Source organism: Chrysemys picta, chromosome 7 (assembly GCF_011386835.1).
Source record: "Chrysemys picta bellii isolate R12L10 chromosome 7, ASM1138683v2, whole genome shotgun sequence".
Taxonomy (NCBI): domain Eukaryota; kingdom Metazoa; phylum Chordata; order Testudines; family Emydidae; genus Chrysemys; species Chrysemys picta.
The window spans coordinates 213,667-225,874 of NC_088797.1; the positions used below are offsets into that span (position 1 = coordinate 213,667).

A 12,208-nucleotide genomic window follows, 5' to 3' on the forward strand; every position below is an offset into this window, starting at 1 on the left:
CTCATATCACATGAAGATGTTGAACTACTTTCCAGTTCATTAGTAACTAAAGAAAATGGTAAACAACATCTGCTAGGGATAAACATGTTTAAGCCACCAGCCCCGGATAATTTGCACTTAAGAACTGTAAAAGAAGTGACTGAGGAGATCTCTGTCCCACTGATGTTAATTTTTAATGAATGTTGGAATAGTGGGGAAATTCCAAAAGACTGAAGAGTGCTAGTGTTGTGCCAGTAGTCAAAAAGCGCAAATGGGATGATTCAGGTAACTATAGGTCAGTTAAGCTGATGTCAGTCCTGGACAAAATAATGAAAAAGCTGATCTGGGATTCAATTTATTAACAATTAAAGGATAGGAATATAATTAGTGCCAGTCAACATGATTTTATGGAATATAGGTCTCATCAAACAAACCTGATTTCATTCTTCGAGATTACAAGTTTGGTTGATAAAGCTGTAATATACTTAAACTTTTTACAGCACTTGACTTCATACCCCGTGACATTCTGATTAAAAAATTAGCACCATACAATATCAACAAAGCACACATAAGAATTGTAATTGTCATGAGGAATCATTATTGAATGGGAGACTTTAGAGTGATGTTCTTCAAGGGGTCTGTACTAAGTCTGGTGCTATTCAACATTTTCTTCAGTGATTGGAGAGTAAATATAAAATCACTACTGATAAAATTTGCAGCTGACGCAAAGATTGACAGAGTATTAAATAATGATGAGGCCAGGGCAGTCGTACACAGCAATCTGGATCACTTGGTAAATTGGGCCCATTCAAACGAAATACATTTTAATAGAGCCAAATGCGAAGACCGTATCCTGGAAAGCAGTGTCTCTGGAAAGAATCTCAGAGTCCCAGTGAACAAGGAATTGAACCTGAGCTCCCAGTGCAATGCTGGGGCAAAAAGGACTAATGTGATCCTTGGACGTACAAACAGAGGAGCAGTGAGTAGGAGGAGGGAGGTGATTTTATCTCTGTATATGGCATTGGTGAGATTGATATTGGAATACTGCATCCAGTTATGATGTCCACATTTTAAAAAGCTGTTGAAAAAATGGAGAAGGTGCAGAGAAGAGCCACAAAAATTATTAGAAGGCTCGAGAAAATAGATTGCAGTGAGAGACGTAAAGAGCTCTACCTGTTTATCAAAAAGAAGCTTGAGAGGTGACATGACTACAGTTATAAATATCATCACAGGGAAATAATACCCAGTACTAAAGGGCTCCTTAATCTAGCAGAGAAAGACAGAAAAAGAACCAATGGCTGGAATCATAGAATATTAGGGTTGGAAGAGACCTCAGGAGGTATCTAGTCCAATCCCCTGCTCAAAGCAGGACCAACGCCAACTAAATCATGGAAGCTGAAGCCAGACCCATTCCAGTTAGAAATTAGGTACAAATTTTTAACAGTGACATCCTATAATGATGGATGAGATTTTTTTTTTATCCAGTAAAGATTCCAGCTAGTCCTGTATCGCGTTGACAGGCCCTTTTCTTATGTTGAATATCTGCAAATTTGGTTTCCCAGAATCTCCAATGCAGAGGATGCCTGTCCATGCATAGCACCTTCATCTTCTTAGGGTTTCATGCTGCCTGCTCCCAGATGGCAAGCTTGCTTCCTGGTGAGACTAGGGAGGGAGTTAATAGGGCATTTGTAGAACTTTCAGCTTGCCCTGTTGTGGTTGACCTGTTAAATCCCGTGCAGCAGTGGTGAGCTGCCAAAATCTGAACAACCGGTTCCCTCCTCACCCCACGAGGGGGTCGTGGCCCGCCCCCTGGGACTTCTGCCCCATCCAACCCCCCGCGTTCCTTGACCCCCCGCCTGGGACCCCTGCCCCATCCAACCCCCTTCCCTGTCCCCTGACTGCCCCCCGCCGCCCCATCCAACCCCTCCTTTCATTCCTGATGGCCCCCCGGGACCCCTGCCCCGTCCAACCACCCCTTCTCCTGTCCCCTGACCACCCCTGGAACCCCTGCCCCTGACGCTCCTCCAACCCCCCCTCCTTCCTGACTGCTGCCCCGGGACCCCTTGCCCCCATTCAACCCCCCCCGTTCCCCGCCCTCTGACTGCCCCGACCCCTAAACACCCCCCCACCCCGACCACCCCCCTGAACTCCCCTGCCCGCTATCCAACCCCCCCTCCCGCCCCCTTACCGCGCTGCCTGGAGGTGGCTGGCAGCGCTACAGCTGCGCCACGCAGCTGGAGCCAGGCCACGCCGCCACTGCGCAGCGCCTGGAGCACTGGGTCAGGCCGAGCTCACAGCCCCCCGCTTCCCGCAAATCAGCTGTTCGTGCCTTAAGCCTGGGAGGGTGGAGAAGCAAGCAAGTGGTGGCTTCATGCTCAGGCCCAGGGAGGCGGAGCGGAGATGAGCTGGGGTGGGGAGCGCTTCCCCTCCGTACACACACACACACACACACACACCCACCCACCCACGGGTTACCTGCTGTGGCGCGGGCGGCCCCCCCGCCCCAGCTCACCTCCACTCCGTCTCCACCTGCCTGAGCGCAAAGCCGCCGCTGGCTTCCTTTGCGAACAGCTGATTCGCGGGTGGGAGGGGAAGAAGCGGGACGGAGCATTCAGGGGAGGAGGCAGAGGCAGAACGGAGGTGCGCTGGGGCTGGGGGGCGGGGCGGGGAGCTGGAGCACCCACGGGGTCGGCGCCTAAGGCGCCACTTTTGGATAATGACAGGTTTCAGAGTAACAGCCGTGTTAGTCTGTATCCGCAAAAAGAAGAACAGGAATACTTGTGGCACCTTAGAGACTAACAAATTTATTAGAGCATAAGCTTTCGTGGACTACAGCCCACTTCTTCGGATGCATATAGAATGGAATATGTTCCATTCTATATGCATCCGAAGAAGTGGGCTGTAGTCCACGAAAGCTTATGCTCTAATAAATTTGTTAGTCTCTAAGGTGCCACAAGTATTCCTTACTTTTGGATAATGTGCTCATGGGGAGCGGCCGCTCCCCCAGCTACGCTCCTGGGTCACTTCAACTTACCAGTTGTTAAATTTAGAAGCCCTTTTAGAACCGGTTGTCCCGTGCAGGACAAATTTAGCAACCAGTTCCCACGAACCGGTACGAACTGGCTCCAGCTCACCACTGCCGTGCAGCCTCTCTAAAGCCAGGGGTTATGCAGAGCTGCCTTCCCAGAGAGGCCCAGGTTTTATATCCTTTTCCACCTGTATTCCAGGGGGAAAATCTAGACTTGGCCATTTCCAAGGAGGAAGTGGTGGCCATGATTGGGGAAGGGGTCTGTGTTGTAAAAACCCTGACAAGGAATCATCTGTACTGTGAACCTCCATCCGAGCAGCCAGCTCCACGACATCGCACAAAGTTGGAGGGAACGGACTCACTCCCAGAGTTTACAGTAAGAGCTCAGCTAAGCAGCAGAGACAGCAGTGGGTGTGGGAGTGTAAATACTGAATCAGTGGGGGCAGAAATCTACAAAGCAAAAAAACCCCACAGCAATGAGTCTCAGAGCCTGGGTTAACTGACAGCGCTCGCTCTATGCTCCCCCTTCCCTGGGCTCTGAGACCCTTTCCCCCTTCCCTGGGTTTCAGCGCTGCTATTTTTTGCTCCATAGCTTGAGCCGGAGTCAGTTGACCCATGCCTTTAGACTTGCTGCTGTGGGTCTTTTATTTTGCAGAGGCGCTGGTGGTGGGGAAAGGGGGGAAATGGAGGTGGGGGGAGGGGAGGTGGTGGGGAGACAGGTCCCGGTGGGGAAGAGACAGAAGCACTGATGGTGGTGGGGAAAACGAAGATGAAGGTACTGGTGGGGGAAGGGAAGATGGAGGTACTGCTGGGGGGAGGGGAAGAGGAACACAGAGTCACTGATGGGGGAGAGGGGGAGACGGAAGTGCTTGTTGTGGTGCTGATAGTGGTGTGGGGTAGGGCGAGACAGTCAAGCATTCCCCTTGGAGTCCATGACTCAGTCTGCAGGATGAGGAGAGTCTGACGCTCTGATCTTGCCTAGGCTTGCATTTCTTCTGCAGGTGCAGATGGGGAATTTGAACTTCCTGCTGGGCAGAGTGCAATATGACACAGAGAGCCAGCTCACCTTCCCCCTGGAGGCCCAGATTGGCTTGGGTGTCGGAGCCTCCTTTGTTGCTTTGATTGTCCTGATCATTGTCTTCATCTACAGGTGAGAAGTGCCTGAGGGTGTGTCTATGCTGCCTCTGGAGGGATGATTGCAGATCTGGAAGGCATACCCAGGCTAACTGCAATCTCGCTAGCATTGCTGAAAATAGCAGTCAAGACATGGCTGCACAAGCTTCAGCAACATGAGTATGTACCCAGGTGCCTGGGCGTCTTGCACTGCCCAGGCTGAAACCTGTGCCACTGCCTCTTCGCTGCTATTTTTAGCATGCCAGCTAGCTTAACGCTAGCATGGGTATGCCTAGCTGAGCTGCAAGCACACCTTGGATTCTTTTGTAGACATACCTTCAGTGATGGTCTGCAGGATCTTTTGGCACCCTGATCACCTTCAACAGGAACGTTCAATGGGCACAGCTAGGCCTCTACATTTGGGACCTAATTTAGTCCCTCGATTTTCCTTACTTTGAGTGAGACTCTGCAGCCTTCCCATTGGACTTCAGAGGGTGCAGATTTGGCCTTGGTGACAGAGCTCCCACCTGAAAGGCCACTTGCCTCTGGAGTTCAGAGTTTGCAAGTAAACCCCAGACACACCTTCCTGTGTAAGCTGAGGGTTTGCAAAAGGATTTATGCCACTGGCCTCTGCTCTTGGGTGTTATGGTCTATCCATTGTTCAGAGATACCTCCCCTATTTTGCTCCCTCTTGGGGCACGTGGATTTACTATGACGGGCCCTCCCTTGCCACCACTACCAACTCCACAGTTGAGATCTTCCGGTGGAGCCGATGGAAAGAGAAGTCAGGCCCTAAATTCATTTCCAAAAAATGCTGCAGATAAAATTAGTTAGACGCATGGATGAATTGTATGGAAGCCCCCAATGATGCACTTAGGATTGCTCCATATAAGACACAACACAGAGTTGGAAACAGGAAACCAGAGAGTTGCTTCTGTGCAGAAGGTGATTACATAATCTGGTCTAAAAAAGGCTGTCAGCTTGGGAGTTCCAGTGTAAGATGCTGTTATTAGCAGGTTGGTCTGGAGCAGCCTGGAGTTATTAGCCAGGAATTTTGTCACTTCTTGAGGAGCAAGGATGAGTTTGAGGCCTCAAAAGGGAGAGCCTCCTCCATTCTTCTGAAGAGGATGGGCCCCTCACGCCCAACTTGTGATCCAGCTCTGCGCTAGCTCCTTTGCCCAGCCAGCCCTCCGTTCTTTAGCACATGTGGTAAGGCCCATCCTTTTCTCAGTTTGGGGAACATCTTTTCCCCTGAGATGTGTAGACATGGGGTAGTTTAGAAACCAAAACCTAAATTGTGTTAAATTAAGCCCAGCCTGATGGAAATCCCATCTGCAGTGAGTCAGCCGGGTGGTCTCCAGCAATCCTTCCCATTACAGGAGGAAGAGCAAACAGGCTCTGAGGGATTACAAGAAAGTTCAAATCCAGTTGGAAAATCTGGAAACAAGTGTTCGGGACAGATGCAAAAAAGAGTTCACAGGTAAGAGAACTTCCCTCTCCTGCAGCTGCAAATAGAGGTGTTGGGGAACCATCTCTGGCCCTTCCATGTCTCCCAGACCCTACGGCCCTTGTCTCAGTAGCTGCCTCTGTGTGAACAATTATACACCTTCCCATGTCAGTGTGTTAACGTTTACAGCCAAATTCTGCTCAGCTACCCACATGCCCTTGAGGTCAGTGGAGTGGCACTTGTGTAACTTTAGTGGCACTTGTGTAACTGGGAACAGAGTTTGGCCCATACTGATCTCTGCAGTTCTTCATCTTGAACATCAGAATCTAGAGATAGGATCATTAATGTCCCCCTTTATCCACAAACTGTAATTCTATCACTAGCAGCAAGAAGCATGGGGGGGGGGGAACACTAGGAGCTACAGGAGAGACTAATACTGTGATTTCTAGTTAGAGGTGGAAAGCAATGAGACACAGGAAAGTCATGGTGCTGTAGTGACTGTATAATACTGTCTCTGACCTGTCATACTGCCAATTATCATTGAGCCTGACTAAACACAAGGCCAATCCTTTAACAAACATCATCCTTTAGCAATCACTAATTTGCTTGGTAGAGTTTTTTCTACTTTCTTTGAACCCAGAAGATGGCCCTCAGCTGCAAACAAGAATAACAACTTGTCAGACCTTCCAGTCCCTCCCCAGGAGCCAGGGCTGGAGAGCTCCCTACAGACCATTTGCCAGTGCTCCGAACAGTCTAGTTTTAAATGCCCCACATGACAGGGCTTCCACTCCTTCCTTTTGGAGAGGATTCCACAGGATGAAGCATCTCACTGATATTTAGCTTGTCTGTTTCCTTTGTCAATTCCATACCATTAGATCTAGTTACCTCCCAGCTCACAGCCCCATGTTCCACGCTCTGGGACACACGTTCTCTTGGTCTAACTTTGTAACACAGAAGCTCCCCTTATTTTCAGACCTGATGACGGAGATGATGGATCTCACCAGTGACCTCGTTGGTACCGGAATCCCCTTCCTGGATTACAGATCCTACGCAGAACGTATTTTCTTTCCAGGACACCGTGAGTCACCACTGCAGAGGGGCCTGGACATGCCCGAGTGTCGGCGGCAAACAGTGGAGCAGGGCTTGGTGCAGCTCTCCAACCTCCTCAACAGTAAACTCTTCCTTACCAAGGTAACATCCCTTCCTTAGTTCCGTGCAGTAACTGGCTCCTGTGCCATTTCACAGGCAATTGTTGCCAAGAGCGACATAAGGGACTGTGAGCTCCCTTACAGCATTCTTCAAAGTGCCTCCTGATGGAAAGCAAGAGACTGGAATAGCTGGATTTTCCCCATATCTACAACACTTCCTACAGCACCTCCTACTGGGAAAGTCCATAGCTGTGGTTACCCTATTTTAATAGATTAGAGCATTTGTTCATCTTTGACACTCTCTCTCCCTCTCTCTCTTTAGTTTATCCACACTCTAGAAATCCAGCGCACATTCTCTCCAAGGGACCGGGCCTATGTGGCATCCCTTCTCACTGTCTCATTGCATGGAAAGCTAGAGTACTTTACTGACATCCTAAAGACTCTTTTGAATGACCTCGTTGAGCAGTATGTGGCCAAGAACCCAAAGCTGATGTTGCGGAGGTGAGTGAGTGATTCAGTAATAGTCCCACTGTCTTCAGGCTGGTTCCTGGACAGAACTTTTCTTGGCTGTCATAGAGCTCCGTAATCCCTCTGTAGTAACAATGAGACAGTGTGCTGTGCACCAGATCCAGATCCAGTAGGTGTCCAGACATGAAGCTCTACCAAAGAGGAGGCAACAGAAATAAGAGATCCCAGCTGTAGACAGTGATGAGACAGAGCAAGAATCCTTCATTCAGATCCTCCTTCCTCCAAGTTCATGCTATACACTGAACTCCCTTTTTTCTGCCCCCATTTCCCTTTTTCAGCTTCTCATGTGGTCATTCTTCTGTCTCACCTTGCCTTGGGCTATGCTGAGCCCTTAGCCAACCTTAATACCCCTTCCTGTCTTGTCAAGCACAATCCCCTTTTTATGGTGGCTTATATCATCACTTTCTAAATGTCACTGGGTCTGCAACGCTGTGAGCAGACACTTTCTCAAGGAAGCAGAGCCATGGCACCCCTGTCATTGGGCCCCTTCCTGCCTGAATCCTATTCTGAATCCTATTCTGAATTGTTTCCCTGGTTTTCAAAGCTCTCCAGGGACTGGCATCTACTCACCAGCTTCCTGCCCTCTGACTCCTGCCGCTCGAATCCTATCCCCTTCTGGTCCCTTCCTGCAACAATTAGAGGTGACATTTAATTGGTGCTCCCGTTCTGCCTAGCTCACTTCCCCTTCGCTGCTGAATCATTTCACACAAGAAGTACCTTGAAATCTCCCTATGGGTCTGTGTGTGTTGTTGTGGGGGGCAGGGAGCTGGGACTGTGGGTCTGTGTGTGATATTGTAGGGGAGGAGCTGGGATGTGGGTCTGTGTGTGATATTGTGGGGGGCAGGGAACTTGGACTGTGGGTCTGTGTGTGATATTGTGGGGGAGGAGCTGGGACTGTGGGTCTGTGATATATTGTTGGGGGCAGGGAACTGGGACTGTGGATTTATATGTGATATTGTGTTGTATAACATTTAGGAGCTTCTGGGACTGGGGGGGCTGAGTAGAATATTGTATGATATTGTGTGAGGGAGAGGCTGGAACCAGGGCTTCTAGGGAGGCATTTTCGCCATAGAGTGGATGAGGAGGTGTGCAACAAGCCATCTGGAGACACACAAATCTCAGTGGGAATTTTTTGGCAGATCTCATACTCCCAATTCCCAGATATTAGCTTCCCACCAGGGTTTTGTAGCAGGTGCTGCTGGATGTTACAGGGCAGAGGATATTTCCTCACGGAGGGTGGGGTTTCTCACAGCATTCAACATTGGCTTAACTCTGCTCCTGATAAAGTTGTTGGGAGTTTAGCCCGTGATTTCAGTGGAAGCACAGTTAGGCCAACACTGAGCTTTTTCTAAACCCTGTTCCCTCTGCAATGAGCTGGTGGCATGATTGATACCTTGCAAGATATCTGGTCCTTTTATTCCTAAATCACTCTTTCTATAGGTCTGAGATATAGCAGAGGGGCATAGACACCTGACTGCCCTGTTGTGAGTTCTGTCCAATTGCAGGGAGCTGGAGATACAGCACAGAATTTTATGTTTGGGTCCTTCGGGCAGCCTGTAGAGGCATTAATGGCCTCTTGTGACTGCAGGTTAATTGCTTGCCTTACTGTTCACACACTAGAAGTTCTGTGTCCCATTCAGGCTGAAGGCTTGAAATTTGTACTCGGGTGGGGTCCTCAAATAGGCTTTGCCTAGAAAGCACGTCCTGATCCTTATCATCATCCACCCCACTCTCTGCTCTGGCGCCTCCCCGTGGAGGGTAACATACAGTAACCAGCCTGGGGTTCTCTTTCAGGACAGAAACAGTAGTAGAGAAGCTGCTCACCAACTGGATGTCCATCTGTCTGTATGCTTTTGTAAGGGTAAGAATTCTCCATCCCTGGGAAGGGTGGGGAAGCCAAGAGAAATGGAGACTAAAAGAGTGCCCCAACCCTGCTGCACTAATATAGATCAGCAGTCTGAGCGCCTGCTAAAATGGTGTCACAAATTACCCTGTGTGCCGTGAGCAGGAAAGAAGAGCTGGGTTGCTCACAGCATAGATTGCACAGCATCCAGCACTTCATCAGCTCCCTCATCTGCACTTTTCCACAAGCCTGCAGCCAAGGGCTGAGCTGGACTGTTGCATGCCCACACGTTGGTCCGGCAGACACAGCCCAACCACTGTAATAGCTGAGTGTCTCACACACATTTAGTGAGATGATCTGCACAACACCCCTGTGTGGGAGGAAAGGTATGAGCTTGTAATGGGGTTTACAGACCCCACACAAAGGCTAAGGCAGTGAAGGAGCAGTTGTGGGCCAAGAGGACCCTACCCCTCAGCAGCTGGTGAGTGTGCTCCAAATGGAGGACCTGCCTAAAAGGAGACTCTGACAGTCAAGAAGGGGGAGAGTGAAGGAGAGGCTGTCTGTAGGGAGGATGGCAGATTGCTGCTTCTGGGAAAGAGCAGCCTACAGGAGAAGGGTCTGGACTGTGGGTAAGACCTGGCCAGAGGCCCCTGCTCCCTGACAATGGAGAACACCTGGACCCTGAGAAGTGAACTGAGAAGTCCCCATTTGGCTGTTTGAACTGTTGAGACTCATTGGGAACTCTGCTAGGGAGAGGCAGAGTGCTGTGACCATATCCCAAATTGAAGAGAGAATGGGGAGGTAGGAGTTGGCCCAGGGGAAGCTGGTCTGAGGTATTGGCCAGAGGGTGCTGAGACACTCCTTGCCCCTTCCCCCATGGGCCCTGCACTGGGACCTGGTGGAGAGGTCCCATGCCCCCGTCCGGCTGGGAGAACCTGGGGCACACTGAGGAATGAAGGACCATAACCCAGATGCTAGGTTTGTGGACTGCCTAGCAAGGCCATCCCAGACTTTGGGGGACGGTTGAGCCTCAATCTGCCCACAAGGCCTATGCAGGCTCCCAAGTGAACGTGGCTACAAACCTGCATTTTACAGATGAGGAAACTGAGGCATGGTGTCTTGCCTCAGGTCACTCGGGGATGCTGTGGCACACATGGAATTGAATCCAGGTCTCATGAATTCCAGTTCAGTGCCTTAGCCACCAGACTGTTTTTCCAGAACATGGAGCAGAGATGGGGTGGGTGGAACCCTCCGACTTGGATTCTTTGAGTTGTTTTGTTGACTGGTGCCTTTGGCTATGCTCCTGGGGGTAAAGAAGTCCATGTTCTGAGGCCTGAGGTCACTGTCAGGCAAAATGAAAGTGACTTCTCTCAAGAGTTGAGCCTCTTTCTGTCTCTGCCAGGACTCTGTCGGGGAGCCGCTCTATATGCTCTTCCGGGGAATCAAGCACCAAGTAGATAAGGGACCAGTGGACTGGGTGACAGGGAAAGCCAAATACACCCTGAATGATAACCGCCTTCTGCGAGAGGATTTGGAGTACCGGACTCTGGTGAGAACTCCCTACTGCACATCTCTTTGTGCATTCTCTTCTCCTTGGTCTGTACCAATGAAACACCATCTCCTAATCCAGTGGTTCTCAACCTGTAGTGCACGGACCCCTGTGGGTCTGTGGACTATGTCTAAGGGGTCCACGAAAGACTTAGACTGAAAACTGAGTGAACAGAATTCAACTATATATACAGACAATAGATTTCCAAAGGGATCCACACCTTCATTTGAAATTTATTAGAGATCTGCAAATGAAAAAAGGTTGAGAACCACTGTCCTAATCTACCCTGAGTCAGGACTAAAGCCACCCTCTCGCTAGTGTCCTGTTACTGCCCAGTGGAAGCCATAGCTTTACACCAGGATCTGGGATTCGCATAGTTTCCAGTGTAATTCAGAGCTGTTCGGCTATCGATGGCCTAAAGAGGTCTAGCAGCCAGGGACTGCCAGAGCAGAGCAGTACTCTAGCCACAGCTCCTCCTCACTGGTTACATCCACTGTGGAATCATGGGAGAAGGAGAGGCCGTAAGAGGCTACAGCAACTCTTTGCCAGCTGAGGAGGCCCCCTACGTAGAGGCAACCTTCAGGAAGCCTGCTGAGCCAGCTTTACATGCCCTTCGTGCCACTGAAGCAGGACTGAGAATCTGGCTCATTATATTCGTGGAATTCCCTTCCCCAGTGGTCTGGAAATGTAAAAGGTTTATTGTTAATATTATCACTTATTAGTGGTTTGCTAATGGTAAGTGTAACTGTGGGGGGAGGGGAGTGCAGGTGTGATTGCTAATCAGGCTCATCACTGTTTCAGCTTTCTTTTCTTTCCCCAGACTTTAAATGCTCTGACTCAAACTGAAGCTACTGTGGGAGAGGCAGAGGATTCTCAGGGTGTCTCTGTGAAGGTGCTAGACTGTGACACTATAACACAGGTGAAGGAGAAAATCCTAGATCAGATCTATAAAGCAACGCCATATTGTCACCGCCCAGACCCAGACTCCCTGGACCTTGGTGAGCACAATTCATTGATGCCAAGACTCAGTGATGAGGTTGAAGAGTGGAGTTATCTAATATATCTAATAACTGTCACCTGTGCCATTGGTGTGCCTCACACTGTCCATTCAGCAGAGAATGGAGACAGTCCCTGCCCCAAGGAGCTTACATTCTAGCCTGGATTCAATGTGACATCGTCAATGTGGGAGAGGGATAATAGCAGGAAGTGGGGCGGAAAAGAGGATACTTGTTATCTTCTGCCGCCACCTCTTGTTTGCATGGTACCTGGTGTTCTTTTCACCTTTGTCATTGGAAGTAGCTGCTGGGCCTGACTGGTTATTGTCAGAAGGGTTGTAGAGGAAGGTGGTCTTTTGAGGAAGGATTTGAATGAGGAAAGGGATGTTTATGAAAAGCATACAAGATCAGAGAGGGCACTCAGGGTGTAGGGGACAGCATGGGAATAGGTGCTAGAAGGTTATGGGCTCAATCCTGCTCTTATTGAAGCCAGTGGCAGAGCTCCCATTTACTTCAGCAGTTCAGGATCAGGCCCTAAGTGGGCTAATGAAATGCAGGGCTCTTGTTGGGGGATGAGC

The 12,208-nt window shown here is 49.7% G+C and overlaps 1 protein-coding gene across 16 annotated transcripts in view; it reads left to right on the forward strand.

Moving 5' to 3' along the window:
• PLXNB1 (plexin B1) overlaps window positions 1-12,208 on the forward strand; it is a 226,144-nt gene that overhangs the window by 186,535 nt on the left and 27,401 nt on the right. For 14 of the 16 annotated variants that reach the window (XM_065552777.1, XM_065552776.1, XM_065552769.1 and 11 more), the window contains 8 exons: window positions 3,207-3,383; window positions 4,009-4,157; window positions 5,500-5,600; window positions 6,541-6,758; window positions 7,038-7,216; window positions 9,038-9,104; window positions 10,489-10,635; window positions 11,456-11,633. In XM_065552777.1, coding sequence (XP_065408849.1) covers window positions 3,207-3,383; window positions 4,009-4,157; window positions 5,500-5,600; window positions 6,541-6,758; window positions 7,038-7,216; window positions 9,038-9,104; window positions 10,489-10,635; window positions 11,456-11,633 — 1,216 coding nt within the window. Of the gene's footprint in view, window positions 1-3,206; window positions 3,384-4,008; window positions 4,158-5,499; window positions 5,601-6,540; window positions 6,759-7,037; window positions 7,217-9,037; window positions 9,105-10,488; window positions 10,636-11,455; window positions 11,634-12,208 lie in introns of those variants that run through there. The other 2 variants (XM_065552771.1, XR_010589360.1) reach the window with 2 other exon arrangements.